The sequence below is a fragment of the Mustelus asterias genome, chromosome 8, assembly GCF_964213995.1.
Source record: "Mustelus asterias chromosome 8, sMusAst1.hap1.1, whole genome shotgun sequence".
In the NCBI taxonomy this organism is placed as follows: Eukaryota; Metazoa; Chordata; class Chondrichthyes; order Carcharhiniformes; family Triakidae; genus Mustelus; species Mustelus asterias.
In genome coordinates this window covers 74199288-74224773 of record NC_135808.1, presented here as the reverse complement: position 1 = coordinate 74224773, position 25486 = coordinate 74199288, and the positions used below count along the sequence as shown (strand labels likewise).

General features: G+C 41.1%; 1 protein-coding gene across 1 annotated transcript in view; it reads right to left on the bottom strand.

Moving 5' to 3' along the window:
* Window positions 1-25486, bottom strand: part of aknad1 (AKNA domain containing 1) — a 79681-nt gene that overhangs the window by 39018 nt on the left and 15177 nt on the right. Inside the window, exons 3-9 of the mRNA XM_078219183.1 lie at window positions 23867-25179; window positions 23003-23077; window positions 19927-20074; window positions 17774-17776; window positions 15870-15964; window positions 5217-5350; window positions 159-276 (exon numbers count right to left, since the gene is read on the bottom strand). Of these exons, the coding sequence (XP_078075309.1) occupies window positions 159-276; window positions 5217-5350; window positions 15870-15964; window positions 17774-17776; window positions 19927-20074; window positions 23003-23077; window positions 23867-25179 (1886 nt within the window). The remainder of the gene's footprint in view (window positions 1-158; window positions 277-5216; window positions 5351-15869; window positions 15965-17773; window positions 17777-19926; window positions 20075-23002; window positions 23078-23866; window positions 25180-25486) is intronic.

The window sequence follows — 25486 nt, the reverse complement described above, 5'->3', positions numbered from 1 at the left end:
CAGTCCACCCCTCTTTGCCAATTTAGGCTCCCCACCACTCAACCCATCCTTAAAGATCTGGTATTAAAAAATCCAGCCCAATTTTTGAATTTGAGCATACTACTACTTCACCTTATAACACTTTTATACCTCAAGAGATTTAATAATGCATTATTTACCTCATGTGAGGAGAGTGTAGAATTGTTTGGGCTTGACTGATTGCAAATGTCATCATCAATTTTCTCTTTTATATTTTCCAGTTGCATTCCTATTCTAAATATTTGTCCTTCAATTTCCCTACAGAGAGAAAAGGTTATTACTTTTAAACTCAATTTTCTACTTGTCAACTGAAAAATATGAACTTTGAGCAATGGTACAATTCTCAACTTTTAGGACCTAGTGCCAACATCAAGCATAATCCAGCACATACAAGACAGTTAAATGCAAAGGGAAACTCTCTACTCTGTTCTAACAATATGCTTCAGCCCCACCTTCAGGCAAGTACCCTCTGTACTAGTGTAATGCATTTCCCATCAGTCGTTTCTTTTGGCCTTAGTTTTGCACTGCGCAACTCTTATATCTATTAGGTTCCAGATCATGACTTTCATGCAAGATCCATCAAAGATGTCAAAAGACAGTACCAAACCAAGTTAGAGTCCCAAGCTAGCCACACGGACTCCCACCAACTATGGCAAGGTCTGCAAGACATAACAGGCTACAAGATGAAGGCATGTAGAATCGCCAGCACAAATGCACCTCTCCCCAATGAACTCAATGCATTCAATGCCTGTTTTGAGCAAGAGGTCAGCGAGAGCACTTCTTCCACCCAGGAAGCCTCAGCCAATATCAGTAATCAGTATCCGAGGTCCCCATCACAAACGTCAGATCAGCCTTCGCCAAAGCCAACCCACGGAAAACGACTGGCTCGGATGAGGTACCTGGACAAGCACTCAGATCCTGCGTGGGCTAGCTGATGGAGGTATTTGCAGACATTTTTAACCTCTCTTTACACTAATCTGAGGGCCCTATATGCTTCAAGAAGACAACCATCATCCCTGAACCAAAGAAAAGCAAGGCAGTGTGCCTTAATGACTATCACCCGGTGGCTCTGACATCCATCATTATGAAGTGCTTTGAAAGGTTAGTCATGGCACAAATGAATTCTGGACTCCCAAATTGCCTGGATCCACTACAGTTCACCTATCTGTGCAACAGGTCCACAGCAGACGCCATCTCCCTTGCCCTATACTCAGCCCTGGAACACTTGGATAACAAAGACACTTATGTCAGACTCCTATTTATTGACTACAGCTCAGCCTAAAACACCATTATTCCTACGAAACATATCTCCAAACTCCATGGCCTAGGGCACGGCTCCTCCCTCTATGACTGGATCCTAGACTTCCTTATACACAGACTGCAATCAGTAAGGATAGGCAACAACACATCCTCCATGATCATCCTCAACACCTGTGCCCCACAAGGCTGTGTCCTCAGCCCCTTACTATATTCGTTATATACCTATGACTGTGTGGCCAAATTCCCCTCCAACTCGATTTTCAAGTTTGCTGATGACATCACCCTAGTGGGTCGGTCCTCAAACAATGATGAGACAGAGTACAGGAAAGAGATAGAGAATCTGGTGAGCTGGTGCGACGACAATAATCTCTCCCTCAATGTCAGCAAAACGAAGGAGATAGTCATCGACTTCAGGAAACATAGTGGAGAATGGGCCAGTCTACATCAATGGGGATGAAGTGGAAATGGTTGAGAGCTTCAAGTTTCTAGGTGTCCAGATCACCAACAACCTATCCTGGTCCCTCCACGCTGATGCTATGGTTACAAAAGCCCACCAGCACCTCTACTTTCTCAAGAGGCTAAGGAAATTTGGCATGTCCACTATGACTCTCACCAAATTTTACAGATACACCATGGAAAGCATTCTTTCTGGTTGTATCACAGCTTGGTATGGCTCCTGCTCTGTCCAATACTGCAAGAAACTACAAAGAGTTGTGAACAAAACCCAGTCCATCATGCAAACCAGCCTCCCATCCATTGACTCTGTCTACACTTCGCTGCCTCAGCAAAGCAGCCAGCATAATCAAGGACTACACGCAGCCCAGACATACTCATAAGTGGAAAAGTGAAGCGTGTGGAGGGCGTAGAAGGTCTGCAGAGAGATTTGGACAGGCTGAGTGAGTGGGCGAGGATCTGGCAGATGGAGTATAACGTTAACAAATGCGAGGTTATTCACTTTGGAAGAAATAATAGCAAATTGGATTATTATCTAAATGGAAAGAAATTACAACATGCTGCTGTGCAGAGGGATCTGGGGGTCTTTGTGCATGAGACGCAAAAACCCAGTCTGCAGGTGCAACAGGTGATCAAGAAGGCAAATGGGATGTTGGCCTATATTGCAAGGGAGATAGAATATAAAAGCAGAGATGTCTTGCTGCATCTGTACAGGGCATTGGTGAGGCCGCAGCTAGAATACTGTGTGCAGTATTGGTCCCCTTATTTGCGGAAGGATATATTGGCCTTGGAGGGAGTGCAGAGAAGGTTCACCAGGTTGATACCAGAGATGAGGGGTGTTGACTATGAGGAGAGACTAAGCAGATTGGGTTTGTACTCGTTGGAATTTAGAAGGCTGAGGGGGGATCTTATAGAGATCTATAAGATAATGAAGGGGCTGGATAGGGTAGAGATGGAGAGATTCTTTCCACTTAGGAAGGAAACTAGAACTAGAGGGCACAGCCTCAAGATAAAGGGGGGTCAGTTTAGGACAGAGTTGAGGAGGAACTTCTTCTCTCAGAGGGTGGTGAATCTCTGGAATTCTCTGCCCACTGAAGTGGTGGAGGCTACCTCGTTGAATATGTTTAAATCACGGATAGATGGATTCCTGATCAGTAAGGGAATTAGAGGTTATAGGGATCAGGTGAGTAAGTGGAACTGATCCACTTCAGATCAGCCATGATCTTATTGAATGGCGGGGCAGGCTCGAGGGGCTAGATGGCCTACTCCTGCTCCTATTTCTTATGTTCTTCCACCTTCTTCCATCGGGAAAAAGAAACAAAAGTCTGAGGTCATGTACCAACCGACTCAAGAACAGCTTCTTCCCTGATGCCATCAGACTTTTGAATGGACCTACCTCATATTACACCCTAGCTATGACTGCAAAACTACATTCTGCACCCTCTCCTTTCCTTCGCTATGTATAGTATGCTTTGGCTGTATAGCACGCAGGAAACAATACTTTTCACTGTATACTAATACATGTGGCAATAATAAATCAAAATAAATCATATAGAAACTTTATAAGCAGAGAGACTTTCAACAGTTTCAGAATTGTCTGGATTTGAACACATTGGCTAGATTTTACAGCCTCCTGCTGGGCATGTTTTCGTCAGCAGCTTGGCGCATAAAATATGTAGGATGGTCAATGCACCGCCAACCCATTCCCCATAGCGGTGGGGTATATGAAGTACAGCCTTCCACCCAGATGTCAAATGTGTTACTAGAGCCCCATAATATGGCATTGGGGAGTGGGGGGGGGGGATGCAGCACCTCCCCCTCAAGATGCTACCCCCATTTCTTCCACTCCAAGTGGCCTCCAAAACTTGCCTACCAATCCTCCCTTAGGTGTTGGGTCCCTTCTCACCCTAGAAGCATGGAACTTCCCTGGATCAGGGCACCGTTGACAATCTCTGGGGATTTCCTTGTAGTCCCAGCAGCACCCACTACTGCCAGTCAATCAAGCTGGCTGGCAGCTCTCGAGGGAGGGACTTCCTTTACACTGAGGATTGGAAGTCTGGCCCTTAGCTTGTTTATGCTGCTCCCAGCGTGTTATCAGTACGTGGCAAGTTTTTTAAAAGGTTGGTCTATTTGGGACCCACTTTTCTTCTGGGAGATGGTGAACAATACACTCCTCCACTCCTAAATACTTGGGTATGTAGTGAGAACAAAACTGCCTAATGATGGATTTGGAGGGGGAAGAACAAAGGTATGTTAGATTGATTCCTGAGATGAAAGGGCTATCCTATGAGGAGAGCTCGAGTAGAATGGGTCTATACTTTCAGGAGTATAGGAGAATGAGGTGATCGCATACATATCAAATTCTTGTCAGGCTTGCTTAGAGCCCCTTTACCCTGGCTGGAGATTTTAGAATTAAGGGATAAGGATGGCTAGACTGAGATGACCAGAAATATCTTCACTGTGACTTTTTGGAGAGCCACAGCTGCTCAGCCAGTTAGCATATTCAAAACAATCGATAGATTTTTGGGCACTAATCGAATCAAAGATTAAGGTGATAGAACAGAGAAGTGGAACTAATATAGAAGATCAGTGATGATTTTATTGAATGGCAGAGCAGGCCTGAGGGGCAGTATAGTTTACTCTGAGGCGGGCTTAGACTTTGGGGGCCCTGTGCTCTGCCTCCATGCCGGAGCCCCTGGTGATGTCATGCCCCAGCCCAAAGTGACCTGGTTTCTTTGCCTTCCTCAGCCCTGGTCTTGGGGTCAAGTCACCCCACTGCTCCCCAAAAACCACACTGGCATCTACTAACCTCAAGAACCATGCATGCTCCTTGCTGGCTACTTGGCTGCTGCTGGCTTTATCTGGCTTGCCTTGGTTATTGCTGCTGGCCTGGCCTCTGCTTTTTGCTTGATTGATTGCCCGCCCTCCTTAACCCTGACCTGGGGGTCAAGAGTCGCCCCACTGTTCCACTCGACAGCCATAATTCAGACCAGTCAAGAGATCGTCCAAACTGCTCTCAAGTCACCACCACCTCGTGACTGGAGAGAGCGTTTTCCTGCTCTAAGTAACCAGATCTTGATGTTGTTCTCAATTGCCTGCTGATATAAGCCTATCTGTAAATTCAGAGCTACCAAGCTTTGATTGGTGCTCTCACTGACACCTCCCAGCTTGCCCCCCCCCCCCCCATTGGCCGGGGCCCCTCGCTGCAGCGCTGTGTATTTCATTCTAAGTCTGCCTCTGCTTACTCTTGCTCCTATTTCTAATGTTCTTCAGTCACAAATCATCCTGACTTCGAAACATATTGTTGTTCCTTCATTGTCACTGGGTCTTAATGTTTGAACTCCCTACTTTCACCACACTCATTCAAAACAACTCATTCATAATATTTGCAATTATATTGAAACACCATCATAATCATTTAACCCATTAAAAGTGTAAATGTGACTCTAGTTACAAATGTCAAATCCCATTTGATTAACTCTGACCTATCTGGGTCAAACTCCCCAGCAGTGATATTTTTGTCCAGGTAACGGCGTTGCTGTAGGCTGCGGTGCTCGTCTTTATTTGCAATGTAGCTCCTTTCTAGTTTGTCTTGGCCATCTCTCAGCTTCTTAAATTCCTGAGTGAAAATTCACAATTAAAAATTGAATTTATGATACCAAATACATCTAATTTCCATTTGCCAGTTATGTAACATATTTAGATCATATACTAAGGTTGAAAAATGTCTTACTATGTTTTCCCACCCTCACATCCACCAATTATTATAGTGTATAACTGTTGGGGATATTGTGGTCTCTAACTCAGATCTTGCAGCTCTTTATTTTCCTTTGATATGTTAGCAGATTAAAATAATACTGCATGTATTTCAGCAGACATGTTTAGTCCATGTGCTTTGGTATGCACTGCTAAGAATAAATGTATTTTAAACTAGAGAATTCACCATTAAATTTGAAGTAACAATAGTATATTTATAGCTGAATTGTACTTGTTACATTAAATTTTATGTCATACATATTTATATTCATCTAATATTGTAAAGTATATTTTGTGAAGGTATTGGGCCTGATTTTAACTCTGTGTAAGTGGATAGTGTTTGAATGAGCTAAAATCTTGCCCATCAGTTCTGATATTTTGCATAGGATGAAAATATTAAGGCTGGAATTTCCCCAAAAAATGAAGTGTCATAACAGCAAGAATAACAGAGCGATCCATGGCAATCTCTCAGGTGCGCTCTGCACCGCAATCATCCCACACTCATCCCACATGCCTCCCCCCAAGGACATTGGGACCCAAATCGGCGGCATGTTCCCCAACCCATCCCTGACATGAGTCGCCAGATTTGGGGCTCTTCCGATTTGTCCCCCTGCCTGATCCCGACAAGCCACACCATCGTGACCCCGATATGCCCACCCCATTATGACCGCCTTCTTAATCCACCCAGCATGACCCCCATACATAGCCCCCATCCGATTCAGCCCTCACTCAGGCCCCACCCCTTGGCACTGCCACTGGCACACTGGCAGTGCCCAAATGACACTGTCAGGTTGCCTGGTGGCCATTGCCCAACCATGCCACAACCACCTGGGGGCTTCAGCAGCCTCCATGCCTCCAGCATGGCCATTGCGCCAGATCTCCACTAGTGGAGACCAGTAGTGATTCTCACCATTTTCGCACTGCACCTGAAGGCCAGAAGCTCCCGTGCACTAGTTGAATGGGCTATGCACATTTTAATGCTACTTTAAATATGTTAATTGATCTCATGCCCTTTCTGGGCACGATCAGGTTTGCGCCATTGTAAGGGGACTAGGATGATTGCAAACTGTTTGGCACCGGGTGGAAGCTGATTTTCCAGGATCGGTACCATCAGCGCCTGGTGGGACAATCGCCCCCTAAGTATTTTTAAATTACTTTGTTTCAATAAGCAAGTTTTGGCAAAGAGTTTTTATGTTGTGGCTACCAAAATACTTACTATTGCTGTGTAAACTGAGACATGTTGTCAAAATCTTTCATCTTCCATTCATCAGGACAAACACAAGAATGTCAAATTTCAAACAATCACAAGTTATACTACAGGAGAAAAAGTCAACTCTGATTGGCCGGGGGGGTTGCCATGGAGAATGCAACAAGGAACTACCAGCTCTCCAAGCTCCCAGGCAATTCAATAACGGCACAAGGCTCGACCATGTTCCTCTTTTGTTTGCAGAGAATGGGTCCCTGTATCTGAATGTATGTTGCTTCAAGCATGTGTAAATGAGCTATGAGATGAGCTTAACTGAATATCTTAAATTGGTTATTAATGTAGCTATAAGCACACCCAAGATTGTTCAGCAATTCCTACCCAATCTCAGAATCATATCTAACAGTAACATTTTATATAGTCTGTACTTTGCTTATTACAAACAACCAAAGGAACTTGCACTTTAATTGTTCAACCAATCTTTGGGATACAAGCCTATGTATCTGGCACTGTAATTAATTAATAATGTTGCTCAGTTGTGTGGTGGAAGAATGGGTTTTTGGACAGAAGACAGCATCCTGTAAGTGAAGTATACCAATTGCAGTAGCCTGAAACAACTTGCTTAACAAGTTATTCAAATGTTTGAAATACTGTGCCTTTCCACGCAAACTGAGGTAGACCGGGCACTTTTTAGGTTTGAAAGTGGCAGCATTGACCCATTTGTGAGTTTGCATGATACACAGTGAACAGCAATCTCATTAGGGAAGCCATTGGATAGCTTTGATGCACTCTATTTCTGCATCAAGCTTGCAAGTGAGCAAATAGCAAGGACCCTAGTTACAAAATTGCTGATGAAGTCAACCATACGGTGCATGAGGCATCAACCAGCCCATGCTTGAAAATCTAAAAACAAAACATCAACTGTTAGATGTGATTCTGAGACTGGGGAGCACTTGCTGAAAAATCTTGAACTAATAGTTGTACTAACAACCAATTTAAGATTGGTCAAGCTCATAACATGGCTGATTTACATTTGCTAGAAGCAACAAACATTTAGACACAGGGACCCATTCTTCGCTAACAAAAGGAATATGTTCAAGCCTTGCACCTTATTGAATTACCCTGGAGTTCGTTGAGCCTTTAGTTTCATGCTGCTTTCTCCATGACAATGCCTTGGCCAATCGACTTGCCATCCAATCAGCACCCTTTTGACATAGTCACAGAATAAGGAAATACTCATTTAAGACCGATTTAAGGAAGAATTTCTTCTCTCAAAGAGTGGTGAATCTCTGGAATTCTGTATCCCAGGAAGCTGTGGAGGTCAAGTTGTTAAATATTTTCAAGGCTGAGATCGAAAGTTTTTAATTCAGTAGGAGAATTAAGGGTTACGGAGATAAAGCAAGAAAAGTGGACTTAGTGAGTGTTAGATCAGCCCTGATTTTATTAAATAGCAGCAAGGCTGATAGTTGAACGGCCTCCTTCTGTTCCTATTTCTTATGGTCTCTTCTCCTATGGTATAAATTGAAATTTGGCATCCTTGCAAGACAAAAAGTTTCAGCAACATGTCTCTCTTTTCAAAAATACTGATGTTCTATAAGAGCAAGTGACTGTTTAAAATACTTTTTATTATTCAAATGCTGCTATACATGTAAGCATATTGAAATGTCACTATCAAATACTTTACCGATTGCACATCTTCTACAGAGATTGATCTAGAATTAAGGCACTTCTGAAAGTCTTCAACCTACAAAAGTAACATTTTCACCATAATAAATGAATAAACCCAACAAACAGCAAATTACAATTAGAATATGTTTTGAAATATATGTGGCAAGATATTCTTCCTCTGAAACAATAATTGATATTTTCACATTACTAATTTACTGATAGATTTGTGATGATAAAATTAATTCATGTTACTATAGTAGTTTGCCATAAAATAGTTTTGGGCCATTCCAAAACGTGGAATACAATTTTTTGGGGTTACTCTGTAATTTTACCTTCCCACACACTCAGTATCAGGTACTTTGAAAACAGACATTTGAGTAGAGAAAGTAGATTCTGGAAAATACTCCCAATTCTTGATGTCACGCATGGGAATTTCTTACTGTATAGGAAAGTACCTATAATCAGCTCCGATGCATAAAATAAGACAGAAAATGATGATGAAGAAAGCCAGCAATTTGGTAGACTATAATTTTATTTAATGTGTTAAAATGGAAAGAATGGCACTGAAAAAAATAGACAGGCCACAATTCAAGACTCCAATCTACCATAAAGAAATAGAATTCTGCCGTATTTGTAAAGAAATGACTGAACCTATTGATGTCATAAGCTTTAGTTAACTAATTATTAAAAGGCTAGATTCTGAATTTTTGTTTTCTGCACTTTGTGCTTTAAAATCAAATGCTAATCAATCCAGAATTTTATTAGTATATTTTAACATTTTAGATTTACTTTATTTGTTAACACAAATACCTATATTGTAGATGACGTCAATAAATGAGAGACTTCTAGTGTTAGATACATCTGAACATACAAATTAGGAGCAGGATAGGCCCTTTTGCCCCTTGAGCCTGCTCCGTTATTCAATAAGGTCATGGCTGATCTGATTGTAACCTCCACTCCACATTCTTTCATCCACTTGCTTACCAAGAATCTATATACCTTTGCCGTAAAAATAGTCAAAGACTCTACTTCCACTGTCTTTTGAAGAAGAGAATTCCAAAGACTCATGACCCTCAAAGAAAAAAAAGAGCAACCTCTTATTTTTAAATAGTGACCGCTAGTTCTAGATTCTCCCACAAGAGGAAACATCCTCTCCACATCCACTCTGTCAAGACCACACAGGATCTTAAATGTTTCAATCAAGTCATCTCTTACACTTCTAAACTTCTCCGGATACAAGCCTAACCTATCCAACCTTTCATCATTAGATAAACTGTCCATTCCTGATATTAGTAAACCTTCTCTGAACTGTTTCTAATATTCCCTTAAATAAGAAGACCATTACTGTACACAGTACTCCAGATCTGATCTTATCAGTGCCCTGCATAACTGAAGCATATCCTCCCTAATCAACTCCCCTCACAATAAATGATAACATTCTATTAGTTTTCCTAATTACTTGCTGAACCTGCATCCTAGCCTTTTGTGATTCATGCACGATAACACCAAGGTCCCTCTGACTCTCAGAGCTCTGCAATCTCTCACTATTTAGAATAATATACTTATTTTTTATTATTCCTGCCAAAATGAACAATTTCACATTTGCCCACAAAACACTCCATTTTCCAGATCTTTGCCTACTCACTTAATCTATGTCGTACGCTCTTTACATCCTCTTTGCAATTTACTTTCCCACCTATCTTTGTGTCATCAGCAAATTTAGCTAAATTCAGTCTCTTCACCCAAGTCATTTATATCATTTGTAAAAATGTTGAGGGTCCAGCACTGATTGCTCTGGCACACCACTCATTACATCCTGCCAACCTGAAAAAGACTCAGTTATGGATATTCTCTGTTTCCTGTTAGCTAGCCAATTTTCAATTCATGTCAATAAGTTACCCCCTATACCATGAGTTTTTATTTTCCGCTATAACCTTTGGTGTGGCACCTTACCAAATACCTTTTGGAAATTTAAATGCAGTATATTGTGACGCTAGTGTACCTTTAAGGATTTTTTAAAAAAAAAATCATGTTCTCTGCAGTTTTTTTTTTCATTATTGCCAGGCTGGCTGCTAGAAGTCATTTTGTTGCTCCTTCAATGGCTTAAATTGGGTTTTGTTTATTTTTACTCTGGGATCTTTTATGACCTTGCATTGTGAGGGGGAAGATTGATTGACAAGTCAAAGTCAGGTGGTTCCACCCCAGGAAAAAAGCTAAGGATTCATTTTCAGTTTTAGTTTAGAACAGGGTGGACATCAAGCTGAAAAGAAGTGTTTCTCTCTCTCTCCCTGGTTTTGGAAGTTCTGCTGTTAGCTGGAAGTAAGGACCTGGACTTCCTGGAGTAGAAAATCTGTTGTTGGTGGTTAGCTTGCCTAGAGTTTCTCCCTGGTGTTTTGGGAAGCTGTTCTGACTTCAACCCGTTCTGGGTGTATATCCAGAGGGCTGCTTGAAGTTACAAGACTGGGAAGTCAGAGTTTCAATTTTCCACCCAAAGATCCAATTTCCAGCATCACGTGAGCATGCATATCTTCTGTGCTAAACCTGTGGCAAAGGCTTTGTTTCGTTGGAATGGTATTTAGCTATTAAGGGTTATACTATATCATAGTTGTTTTCTTTTTCTTGTTTGTAATTGGTAAAAGTTATTGCTAGTTTTCTTCCTATACATGTTAACTGTATTCTAAAATAAACTTTGTTTAATAAAAGCCCCCATAGTGGGTTATTTTAATCATACCTGAAATGAAATATTTCATGTTCACCCTGACCAAATTCAAAGTGTAAAAATTATGATCCAAGTGGACTTCATAAAACACTTTGGAGTTCCTAACCTGAATTATTACAATATCCACAGCACATGTAACACCTTCAAAGAACTCCAATAAATTGGTTATACATGACTTGCCTTTCACAAAACAATGTTGACTTTGCCTGATTGCCTTGAATTTTTTTAAGTGTCCTACTATCACATCTTTAATAATAACTTCTAACATTTTCCCTATGACAGATGTTAAACTAAATGGCTTGTAGTTTATTGTTTTCTGTCTCCCTTCTTTCTTGGAAGAGTAGTTACATTTGCTATTTTATAATTCAATGAACTTTCCCTGAATCCAGGGAGTTTTGGAAAATTAAAACCAATGCATTAACTAGCCACTTATTTGAAGACTCTTGGATGAAGTCCATCAGGACCTGGGATTTGGAGTCTCAGCTCCAACAATTTGCTCAACATCATTTCTCTGGTGTGAATGTAATTACTCTGAGTTCCTCCTTACATTCCATTTCCTGATTTACAGCTATTTCTGGATGTTATTTGCATCTTCTATAGTAAAGACTGATGCAAAATAGCTGTTCACTCATCTGCCATCTCCTTATTTTCCATTATTACTTCTGTAGACTCACTTTCTATAGGACCATTGCTCACTTTTTAAAACTCTTTTCTTGTTTAACTATCTATAGAAACCCTTACTATCTGTCGTTATATTTAAATTATCTAAATTATCACTAACATATGTTTCATCTTGAAACAAACTAATATCTCATCTAAAGGAGCTTGTGCTGTTAATATTTGTCTCTTTTAATTTTCTTTATCAGTATGTATCAGTTCACATGCTCATGCAAAGTAATACTTCAATCCACCTACACTGAACTTAGTTTGAACAATTACATTCAAAGGACAACATAGATATTATTCTCACCTAACTTTGGTGTTGAATGTCTGTTAAGAAAAGAATAAACTATGACCACATATATATTTCAAAGGCTATTCTATTGAATATCACAATAACAGTGACTATGGAAACCACTGTAATGAATAAAACAGTAGTAACTAGAGCAACGAAAGTAACAAATAAAGAAAAGTCCAAAATCATTGATAAGATTTGTTGGTTGAATCTATGTAAATGTGAAAATATTATGGAATCTGCAAAATCACAATTGCAAATTATTTTGGATTTTCTAGTCTGCAAAAACTTACTTGTAGAAAAATCTTTTTCTTGTAACCTGATTCCCATTGAAATTAAAGTCTTGTGCGTCACCCTACATTTCGAACAAAATGTTCACCCTGTAATCTACTGGGAACTCATTGTGTATTTTGCATTACTGGTCTTCCTTCCTGGTGCATGATTGTAAATGTGTTCGAAAAGTAACAAAGAACAAATGATTAAATTCAGTTTAAATTTAACCAGCCAATTTTTTTGACTTAGTTTTATAAACCACAATTGGTGTTACTCTTTAAATATCACAAGCTGCTTAGGAATTGCAGTTTTTAGTTATTGACTTTTTTAGCTTATTTTGCTCCAACACCAACCCCATTATTAGCTGTGGTACTAAAAATGGTGAAAATGTTCACCCATGATAGGGAAGACTTTCCTTTGAAATTTATTCAACAACTTCCACTTTGCTCCATCTACTGGGTATATAGTGAAACATGTTTTTGGCTATTTTTGTTTTCGATGCTGTATGAACAGTATTGGGGAATTTAATAAATTCTTTAGGAAGAAAATGTGGGCTGAGTTTTCCCTGCCCTTCGGAGACAGGCTGGGAGGCATGGGACCTCGTGAAAGTGTGACATACGGACATTTTCCTGCTGCCATGGCTTATTTACAATAGCGGGAACCTCAGCAGTGTGGCTCTCCACTGAGTGACATTAGGACCAATTAAAGGTCACTTTCTGTTCCCACGAGCTTTTTACTGGCATTCCACTACACACAGAGACTGCCAGGTAAACCCTGGTGGCCACACAATTTGTCCCCGGAACAGCCTTCCTTTGTGGTTACTCCATGGCCCATGGAGGAGCCCCTTAATTGGCCACTACCGGTAAAATGACACCCACGATGCTGTCCACTTTCTGTCCCAATGGCAAGAATTCTTACATTTTGAGGAAATCCAGCCCTGTAATACATTACCTGCGACCATAAGTTGCTTCATGTGAATTCATATTAAAAATTTTGCAATGCTGTAAATAGAATTGTTATATGTCATTAGGTTGGTGTTTAAAGCAATCTTGTAGTTTGGAAAATGCAATTCCTCTGTGATAAGCAATGATAGTAATCTGTCACTATCAAATATAAGTACTGTACAGCTTTTCTATCGGTGTTTTTAAATGATCGTAGTAAGAGTTTTAACAACACCAGGTTAAAGTCCAACAGGTTTATTTGGTAGCAAATGCCATTAGCTTTCGTAGCGCTGCTCCTTCGTCAGATGGAGTGGATATCTGCTCTCAAACAGGGCATACAGAGATACAAAATCAAGTTACAGAATACTGATTAGAATGTGAATCTTTACAGCCCATCAGGTCTTAAAGATACCGACAATGTGAGTGGAGGGAGCATTAGGCACAGGTTAAAGAAATGTGTGTTGTCTCCAGACAGGACAGCCAGTGAGATTCTGCAAGTCCAGGAGGCAAGCTGTGGGGGTTACCGATAGTGTGACATGAACCCAAGATCCCGGTTTAGGCCGTCCTCATGTGTGTGGAACTTGGCTGTCAGTTTCTGCTCAGTGACTCTGCGCTGTTGTGTGTCGTGAAGGCCGCCTTGGAGAACGCTTACCCGAAGATCAGAGGTTGAATGCCCGTGACCGCTGAAGTGCTCCCCGACAGGAAGAGAACAGAGTCTTGCCTGGCGATTGTCGAGTGGTGTTCATTCATCCGTTTTCATAGCGTCTGCATGGTTTCCCCAATGTACCATGCCTCGAGACATCCTTTCCTGCAGCATATCAGGTAGACAACATTGGCCGAGTTGCAAGAGTAGGTACCGTGTGCCTGGTAGATGGTGTTCTCACGTGAGATGATGGCATCCGTGTCGATGATCCGGCACGTCTTGCAGAGGTTGCTGTGGCAGGGTTGTGTGGTGTCGTGGTCATTGTTCTCCTGAAGGCTGGGTAGTTTGCTGCGGACAATGGTCTGTTTGAGGTTGTGCGGTTGTTTGAAGGCAAGAAGTGGAGGTGTGGGGATGGCCTTGGCAAGATGTTCGTCTTCATCAATGACATGTTGAAGGCTCCGTAGGAGATGCCGTAGCTTCTCTGCTCCGGGGAAGTACTGGACGATGAAGGATACTCTGTCCGCCGTGTCCCATGTTTGTCTTCTGAGGAGGTCGGTGCGGTTTTTCGCTTTGGTGAGTTGATCGATGAGTCGAGCACCATATCCTGTTCTTATGAGGGCATCTTTCAGCGTCAGGATGTGTCTGTTGTGATCCTCCTCATCCGAGCAGATCCTGTGTATACGGAGGGCTTGTCTGTAAGGGATGGCTTCTTTAACGTGTTTAGGGTGGAAGCTGGAGAAGTGGAGCATCGTGAGGTTATCGGTGGGCTTGCGGTACAGTGAGGTGCTGAGGTGACCGTCCTTAATGGAGATGCGTGTGTCCAAGAATGCAACCGATTCCGGAGAGTAGTCCATGGTGAGTCTGATGGTGGGATGGAACTTGTTGATGTCACCATATAGTTGTTTGAGTGACTGTTCTCTTCCTGTGGGGGAGCACTTCAGCGGTCACGAGCATTCAGCCTCTGATCTTCGGGTAAGCGTTCTCCAAGGCGGCCTTCACGACACACAACAGCGCAGAGTCACTGAGCAGAAACTGATAGCCAAGTTCCACACACATGAGGACGGCCTAAACCGGGATCTTGGGTTCATGTCACACTATCGGTAACCCCCACAGCTTGCCTCCTGGACTTGCAGAATCTCACTGGCTGTCCTGTCTGGAGACAATACACATTTCTTTAACCTGTGCCTAATGCTCCCTCCACTCACATTGTCGGTATCTTTAAGACCTGATGAGCTGTAAAGATTTGCATTCTAATCAGTATTCTGTAACTTGATTTTGTGTCTCTGTATGCCCTGTTTGAGAGCAGATATCCACTCCATCTGACGAAGGAGCAGCACTCCGAAAGCTAATGGCATTTGCTACCAAATAAACCTGTTGGACTTTAATCTGGTGTTGTTAAAATTCTTACTGTGTTTCCCCCAGTCCAACGCCAGCATCTCCACATCATTTTTAAATGATCGGCATGGTGGCACAGTGGCTAGCACTGCTGCCTCACAGCGCCAGGGACCCAGGTTCGTTTCCGGCCTTAGGTGGCTGTCTGTGTGGAGTTTGCACATTCTCTCTGTGTCTGCTTGGGTTTCCTCCAGGTGCTCCAGTTTCCTCTCTCAGTCCAAAGATGTGCAGGTTAGGTGGATTGGCCATGCTAAATTGCCCCTTAGTATCCCAAGATGTGAAGGTTAGGGGGATTAGTGGGGTGAATGTGTGGGGTTATGGGGATAGGGCAGGGGTTGGGCCTAGGTTGTACGCTCTGTCAGGGGTTCAGTAAGGACCCAATGGGCCAAATGGCCTCCTTCTGCACTGTACGGATTCTATGATGTGGAGTATGTTATCGACTTTTCAAATTACCCATTGATATACTTAAATTTAAGTTATGCAGAATTCACAAAGTATCGTGCTCTAAGATAGTGCCTTCTTTTAATTCGATACATGTAACTACTGCTATAGTAGTTTGCAAAGTTGTGCTTCAGTCAATCAATTACCTGATGTTTGAAATATTCAATGTGCTTGTTTAGCTCCTGATCCATTCGTTCTGCTTCAGTTGCCTTGGAAACCTCAGCAATGGGTTGGCACGAATCTGGTTTGATTCCAATAGGGATAACCAATAATGACAGTTGTTATATGCTGATTCTTCAAAAAGAAAAATCTACTAATTTCTATTATTGTCACACTTAACACTTAGTATAACTCATAACTAACTTAGATGTGCTGAAAAACACAAGCTTTTATTTTTTAATGTATGATTAATTCACCATAAGGACAGGTTATGTTGATAACAGTGATAATATACCAACTAGATACGGCATGCAATATAAAACACTTTACAATGCCCCAATATTGGGTATATGTGTCAATTTTGACTTGTATTTGCCGATATCTTGGGCTGCGAGACGTGAAAGTTTATAAATAAATTATATCTGAGACATGGACTTCAGCAAGACGTTCGATAAGGTCCCCCATGCAAGACTTCTCGAGAAAGTGAGAGGGCATGGGATCCAAGGGGCTGTTGCCTTGTGGATTCAGAACTGGCTTGCCTGCAGAAGGCAGAGAGTGGCTGTAGATGGGTCATTTTCTGAATGGAGGTCGGTCACCAGTGGAGTGCCCCAGGGATCTGTTCTGGGACCCTTGCAGTTTGTCATTTTTATAAATGACCTGGATGAGGAAGTGGAGGGATAGGTTGGTAAGTTTGCTGACGACACGAAGGTTGGTGGTGTTGTGGATAGGTTGGAGGGATGTCAGAAGCTGCAGCATGACATAGATAGGATGCAAGACTGGGCGGAGAAGTGGCAGATGGACTTCAACCCGGATAAATGTGTAGTGGTCCATTTTGGCAGGTCAAATGGGATAAAGGAGTATAATATCAAGGGGAAGACTCTTAGCAGTGTAGAGGATCAGAAGGACCTTGGGGTCCGGGTCCATAGGATTCTTAAATCGGCCTCGCAGGTAGAGGAGGTGGTTAAGAAGGCGTATGGTGTGCTGGCCTTCATCAATCGAGGGATTGAGTTTAGGAGTCGGGAGATAATGGTGCAGCTTTATAAGACCTTCATCAGACCCCACTTGGAGTACTGTGCTCAGTTCTGGTCGCCTCATTACAGGAGGGATGTGGAAATGATTGAAAGGGTGCAGAGAAGACTTACAAGGATGTTGCCTGGATTGGTTGGCATGCCTTATGAGGATAGGTTGAGGGAGCTCAGTCTTTTCTCTTTGGAGAGACGAAGGATGAGAGGTGACCTGATAGAGGTGTACAAGATGTTGAGAGGTATAGATTGGGTGGATTCTCGGAGGCTTTTTCCCAGGGCTGAAATGGCTGCTACGAGAGAACACAGGTTTAAGGTGCTGGGGAGTAGGTACAGAGGAGATGTCAGGGGTAAGTTTTTCACTCAGAGAGTGGTGGGTGAGTGGAATCGGCTACCGTCAGTGGTGGTGGAGGCAAACTCGGTAGGGTCATTTAAGAGACTTCTGGATGAGTACATGGGACTTAATAGGATTGAGGGTTATAGGTAAGCCTATATATAAGCCTAGGTAGGTAGGGACATGACCGGCGCAACTTGTGGGCCGAAGGGCCTATTTGTGCTGTATTTTTTGTATGTTCTATGTAAAAAAAACACATTCTATTTCATGACTGATGTACTTGTGAGTGTATTTTAACAGTATTTACATGTGAAAATACTAAATTTTTAAAACTTTACAGATGTAAACCATGCTGCTTTTGTACTTCTTACAAATAATTCTAGATTGTAGTTCTATAGGTAACTGTTGCCTGGAGTAATGGGAACTTTAGAAATTAAGAGAAAAAAGTAACTTACAACAATGACATGGGCAGAAGAAGGAGTCGTAAAATCTATAGCTATCATTTTAATGTGTTGGAAATTACTTTTGAACCTACCTCCTAAGAATAATAGAAAAATAACAGTTACAAAGCCAATCATACGTAACTTCTGCGATGTTTAAGACTTGGGTTATAATTTTGTTATCTTTAACAAAAGAGATTTTGATCTCATGAACACAAGGACAGATTCCTGGAATCCCAGTGTTATTAGTTCATATTAAGAATATCTAAGACAGCAGTATTTTAATTTTAATATTTTTCTTTTCACTTGAGAGGACGAGATACTGGAAAATGTAAGCTAAAGTTGATTGTGCAAAAGAATGCAGCCAATCTGAAAAATAAATAGCTAACAAGGTATGAACTACAACAGATAAGTTTGACCCAGCACTAGAGGGGTATTAAATAATTGTATAAATTGGATTACTTTCACCACTTACAATAGGCCAAAGCTATGCTACATCATATGCCAGGTGTATATGAGCATTTATGGCACAGTTATAAATTTCAGGAAAAAGCAGAAAGTCTGAGCAGTACGTTTTTAGTCAGGTGCATGTCTATCAAGGGTTTAATTTTTGCTTTGGAAGGTGTACCCCTGTACAGGGCAGTGTTTGTCAGCACCACCACCCAAGCAGGTACTGAGGGGTTGTGCCCTGTCTGAAGCACTGGTATGGTGACATTAGTGTACTTTTAAGAAGCGTTTTTTAAAAATCATGTTCTCTGCAGTTGTAAGCAGGCTTTTTGGTTTCATTGTTGCTAGGTTGTCTGATTAGAAGTTCTTTTATTGCTGCTTCAATGGTTTAAATGGGGTTTTGTTGAGTTTTACTTTGGGCCTTAGATACTTTCTGGGATCTTTTATGACCCTGCATTGTGAGCAGGAAGATTGATTGACAAGTCAAAGTCAGGTGGTTCCTCCCCTGAAGAATTCAAGGACTTTCTTTCAGTTTTGATTTTAGCATCAAAATCTGCCCTTGTGGACAAGTGGCAGGCAATTTGTTTTCTCTCTCCCTGGTATTATCGATTCTGCTGGCTAGCTGGAAGAAGGTCTCCAGGCCTCCAGGAGTGGAAAATCTTTTGTTGGTGGTTGGCTTGCCTAGAGCCTTTCTCCCTGGTGTTTTAGGAAGCTGCTCTGACTTCAAGCTGGTCTGTGTGTACATCAAGAGGGCTGCTGGAAGTTACAAGGATGGGAAGTCAGAGTTTCAATTCTCCAACCAAAGGACTAAGTTCCAGCATCACGTGAGCATTCATACCTTCTGTGCTAAACTTGTGGCAAGGATTTTGTATAGGGAAGTTTGTTTGATTGGAACATTTCATATACTTGTTAAGGGTTATACAATATCATGTTTTTTTTGTTTGTAATCGGTAAAGTTATTGCTAACTTTCTTTCTATACATGTTAACTGTGTTCTTAAATAAACTTTGTTTGATAAAAGCTCCCTAGTGGATCAGTTGAATCATACCTGAAGTGAAGCATCTCATGCTCACCCTAGCCAAGAACAAAGTGCAAAACTTATGATCCAGTTGGGCTGCATAAAACACTTTGGAATATCTGACCTGAATTATAACAGTACTTCAGCCTGTCACTGGTTCCCACCATCAGGTGGTTGAACACTGGAAAATTACATTCAGCCTCCTTAATCCTGGTTAACAAAACACTTAGTGTGTCTAATTGCCTGCTTACCTCATGGTGGAATGAACCATGAATGGTCAATGCCAGGAATGTGGTCCACAAACAAGCACACTAGCTGTTTCGTAATTTTTGCGCCCCATCTGCTTTTGTTCCTTATCCTGGCAGGACCTGAAAACCATGCCCTAAATCTACCTTTGAGTGCAGACTATTAACTAATTCTTATTAGATATCCAGGTACAAGTAAATTTACAACAGTTTCAATGCACCTTGTGATTTCATTAAATTCAGGGACTCTTGGTTGTTATCTATTATGTAGATCTTATATCGAGATGTGGGTCAACATAATACACTAATGTTGTTAGGTTAGTTGCTATATTAAAAATGTTGGCAACTAGGGAATGGGATCAATATAAAAATTTGAAAATTAACCAAAATTGAAGTTTTGTAATTAAAAGCTATAACAAAATAACTATATGAATGCAAAACCTGTTAACCTGCTTCCTGTCAGATACACCTAATCATTTATATTTACTATAGTCCTAAAAGAAATATATAAATCCATATTCTAGATGTTAATTGTTTACCGAAAGGGAAGAGTATGGTTGAGTCAGAGGTAGATCCTGACTGAGCTTGGTGTTGCCGAGGACCAGTCAAATTGCTTATTTGATAGTGTGAGGACAACGTTTCAGATTGAATCATTTGATTTTTATTTGAATCAGAGTTTGCAGATACCTAATAAAAGAATAAAAGTTAAAATTAGCATATGTTTATGTTAACAACATAAAGCTAGAATTTAAATTGCAGCCACTGAGCCACAAATTGACAACGACTGCATCCCTGTACTGTCAGAGTGCAGTGATTTGATCATTCCTTTTGAGAGTGAGGTGGAGGGTGTTTTCACACCACAAGTAGAATTTAATGGAATCCACTGGAATGAGCTTGGCTGGATGTGGGAGTGGGCGGGGGGGGGGGGGGGGGGGGGACATCCCTCATTGTCAGGTACTCAATGAATGATCAAGGGATTTGGCATCAGGGAGTTGCAAACCATGTCCCTGCCCTTGCCTCCAACCCCCCTGAAACCCCACTCTCCAAAATGCCCCTCCCTACAACCCCCATCTTGTCCCACTCCTGTGAACTACCATTGTTAGCACTAAATCTCAGTCCAATTCTCAGTGGATTTGGGTTAAATCCTAACTCCTGATTTATTTTGCAACTTGAGCATCTTATTTCTCAGTAATGCTTAAAATTGTCATATTAACATGTCCTTGGAATAAGGTAATTTCACTTTGGAAATATTCTCTTGAAATTGAAGTAAACTAACGTGTTAAGTAGGGGGTGGGGGGGGGGTATAAGATTATACCTTTATGTCATTTATCTATGCTTCACTAGGCTTTTATGTTAAACTGAGAAGCTTAGTGGATTAAAAATTACAGTAACTTTCCTTACTTATTAAAGTTAAATCTTATTAGAATGAGAGCAAGGGAAATGGCTTGATCCAAAATTCAAGAAATGCAAGAATCAAAAATGAAAAGGGAGGCATATTCATTGACCTACAATTTGCTAAGTGATATATATTGATTCATGCATTTGTAATAATGAATGCAGCCTTCATTCTTAATGTCACTACAAAATAACTTCACAATATCACATCGAGGGCAGGATTTTTCGGACGACAGGGTTTCCTACCCGCTATCAGAAAGGTTGGTAGGGAACAAATCCTTGTCAGCAGCCCTCAACCATTTAGCACTCTGTGGGGTATTCTCAGCCTAATAGCTAAGATCAATCAAGGGGCGGCACGGTAGCACAGGGGGCGGCACGGTGGCACAGTGGTTAGCACTGTTGCTTCACAGCTCCAGGGACCTGGGTTCGATTCCCGGCTTAGGTCACTGTCTATGTGGAGTTTGCACATTCTCCTCGTGTCTGCGTGAGTTTCCTCCGGGTGCTCCGGTTTCCTCCCACAGTCCAAAGATGTGCGGGTTAGGTTGATTGGCCATGCTAAAAAAAATTGCCCTTAGTGTTCTGAGATGCATAGGTTAGAGGGATAAGTGGGTAAATATGTAGGGATATGAGGGTAAGGCCTAGGTGGGTTTGTGGTCGGTGCAGACTCGATGGGCCGAATGGCCTCTTTCTGTACTGTAGGGTTTCTATGATTTCTTCTATGAATCATGAGATCAGGCCTAATGCCTGTTCTTGTCAACTAGTATGTCACTTGTGTGGGGACCATAAATTGGATTCAATTTGAATTTGAATTGTTTTTTGGAGCAAGGAGATGGATTAAGGGCTTGCTCTATCTACTCTGTGTATTGGCTTTGTAACTCTGAGAAAGCTATCATTTAAAAAAATATTAGAACTTCCACTACTCTCCGCCTCAGAGAACTGCTGGTTAATCTGATTTGCCAGCAGCTCTGTAGTCCCAGCAGTGACAAAGTGAGTAGTACCCACATGCTGAGACTACAGGCAGTCCTCAGATTCAAAGTGTCAGGAGCTCAGGACAAAGGTAAGTCAGTGGGTCATACAATGAGGATAGCAGGGGACTCCTCGTGGCAGGGAGGGAGTGTGGCGTAAGGTGGTTGAGTGTCATGTTGGAAAGACCAGGGGATAGGGGACACCTGCTGGAGGCCCAAACAGGAAAGGGGGGCAGTGACTGAGGCATCCCTGTGCCCTTTCTCACCCAAAGCCCAAGTAGGTTATCCTACTGGGTTTCCTCCACTAACCTGGTCCTGACCTCCTCCTGTCAGCCTCAAAATTGCACTGTCGTAAGTGGGACTCAACTGAAGTGAGGACAGATAGGCTGCCTAGACCTCTCATGTCTGCTGTAAAATTTCTGACAGGTTGGAGGGCACAACAGCTAACCACAAAATGTTATGCCCCCCACCTCTCACCCTCACAAACCTGTCAGCTGGGTCCTGCAAAACTCTGCCCAATATTTATTTCCAGCTGAATCTAATCAGCACAATAAATAGTCTAACCAACTCAAAATTAGCATGCTTTCTTTTTATATCTAAATTCATAAAATTAACAATAAAATCCAAATTCCAAAACAGGCAACTAATATGATTTTTGATTGCATTCAGGACTTACAGGAGGAACCAAAAGACTCAAAGATTGTCTGTGACGTTTTTATATTAACAAGTAAGTGTTCTTATTATTAGAATATGGCTTTAGCATCAACTGTTATTTACAGGAAATATTTCCCGCTTCAGTTCCTTTTCAAATGGCTAGTTAAATATTTATTTATTTCCAGTCCCAGTGAGTTACAAGATGTGTATTTAGATGTAAACTCTGATGGTAAATTCTTAAAAGTGTTCGGTTTACAAAACATTAACTAAGACAGACGGAGGAGCTGAACAAAGTAGAAATTGACCCCAATTCAGAGGCTTAAATTAAAGGTCACTGAATACCATAAATGTATTCAGGGGTCTGCATCCCCCACACAAGTACTGGAAATTATTCTTCCCTTTGTAGCCTGAATTATGGGCGGCAAATACTTTTGCCATTTCACTGACTCTTATCAGCCAGTTGATACTGCAATTGAGGAAACCCTGAATGTAAGAATGAACTGATACTGGGAATCTCAGTTTTACTTTTCATATTAGTATCAGTTATTATATTGCATGAAGCAAAAGACCTGCACATTGTTGCTGATGGCAATGCACCTACCTTAGCACCAAACCGCAACTGATCAATGGTATTCTCAGCTTCTGCATATTTTATTAACAGTTTGTCAAACTCCTCCTACGAATAGAGCATGAGAATAAAGTTATAAAGACAGAGCTTGTTTCTAAGCACCTGCAGGCAAAGAGGTTAATTTGACATCAACATTTGCAATAACATAGGTGGCAAATTGTTGCAAAGTTTTAGTTTAAAAATTCTGCCAGAGAAAATGGAAGCCCTGCCACATAAACAACTTTAACCTATCTTCCCTACATAGATTTAAGGGACCAATTTCACTGCATTCACTTGTTAGTAAAATGGCAATGGAACACTAATAATCATTGCACTGAACTTGCTAGCCTATGCTTTTGTACCATTCTCAACATGACTCTTCACAGAGTTAGACAAGGAGAATGTGGAACTATTGGTGAAATGGAAATAAATATCAAAGACACTGCTCCCATTTTATAAGGGTCAATATAGCAGATGATTATTCTGTGTAAGATATACATTGCCCACCATGTTTGATTACAGCTGATCACTCAGAATCCAGGGTGATACCTAAAACTGTCATTAGTCCTGCTGAATATGTATATCAGCTCTTTCCCCAATTGGACTGTGAACAACCACAGTATGCACCACCCCAAATAACATACTGTGGAAGTAGGCCAAGTGTGTTCTTCCTTGCTTCACATTAAAAACAGAGACCACCTCATCCAAGTTGACCGATCTGGCCCTCTCATAACAGCTAAACTGCCCGAGTGATGGGCCAATTACTTGTGGTCCAGACAGCTGTCCTCATTAGGCTGGTATTAGGACTGTGTCCAGTTCAGGTACAAATTCATTTCAAGGCCACAAACTTTTTATTACCTGCAATTGATGAAAAAGTTCTGGGGTATGATTTGCTTCCACAGATTGTTTTTCATCATTAACTTCTGGTCTTGTAAGAATTACTGACGATTGTGTACTATCCAGTATCTGTGCTACAACATCTGCAGCTGATGTATGAATGGCATGGGGATTTTCTAGTGAGCTGGGTGAAGACTTTGCTTTTTTTATTATTGGTTTTTCTGAATTACAATTATTGGAAGTATTCCTCTTGGGAATTTTGATCTTGGGTTCAACTTTGGAAAGGTCGAGTAGATGATAATGTTGTTTCCCTCTACCGTATTTTATTTCATTGTAAGAAATTGTTCTTCCCATTTTTAACATAGGATTTTGAATAATTTCTGGTATTGTTTCAAGACTGAGTGGTACTTCTGTGTTCTGTTCCTGTGCTATTTTTGGTGAATTCTCCAGCCCATTGGTGCAATTACTTTCCATGATTCCCTGAGCAGACCTGCTGTAGTGCAAATCATTTTCATTTTGCAACACTTTCTCTTCATTTGCAAATTTGCTATCTAGCTCTTGTTTCCTTGAAAAGTCTGGTTCTGAATTTGTAAATTTGTTCGTGTTTATAAGTAACTTATTAGTGGCTATCGATGAACTGTGGTTTTTAATTACTGTTTCCTCAATACTATCTGTAAAAGAGGTTTCTGGTAAAGTCTCAGAGTCAATGTACATTGTTGAACTAAGTGCCAGATCTTCTTCAGAGAAGTAACACAAGAGTGATTCAGAAATGCTCAATCTTCCACCATTAAGCTGATTGTGTTCAACTGATGGGCTATTTTTCAATTTAGTTCCATGCTTGGATACCAATGTATCGGCTGTATCCTCTGACAAAAAGGTATTAGGTTCACTTTTACTTCTATGGCTAGAAGCTTCAGTTTCTGTACTCAGTTCATTGTCAGGTATGTTCTGTTGGAAGAATGAATTTTCCACAGTTGATCTTTGATTGCTAAATGAGATAGTTTGGATCATCCTGCTAACAGGCATACAACTAGACTGATTATCAACAAGTCTAGTTAATGGTGGACGATTCTCGTCTGTAGGATGTTCACTAACATTCTGTAAGTTACCATCATATGGCAGCTCTTCCTGCTCCTCATCAGTGGTATTGCCAGCCATCTCCTGCAGTTTGTCGTCTTGAAAATTACTTTCCAAATGATCTTTTGTTTCACCATGTTTGTCCGAATAGCTAGAACTGTGGATATCTTGGTTGTGTTCATATCCAGTTTCTTCAGTGGATTGTATTTCACCCTCATCACTGCCATCATATCCATTTTTAATTTTGCCAATATTATCTATTGTAGAAAGAGAAACATCATTGAAATCCTGTTCCATTTTAAGTAACGACTTTAATTTTCATAGCACTCAACTCGATCAGTAATCCATCATGTATTATTCTGAATCTAATCAAACTATTTGTTTAAATCAATTAGAAACTCCCTCATAATGCTGTGCTATATAAATATTATAACAGCTTATTTTGATTATGATTCATAAGTATTTTATTTTATTCGCAAAGTTCAAAAATGTAGTGAAATAATGAGGGCGATCTTACCAGAAAATCCCTCCTTATCCCTTCCTACCTCTGCAACTTATTCAAGT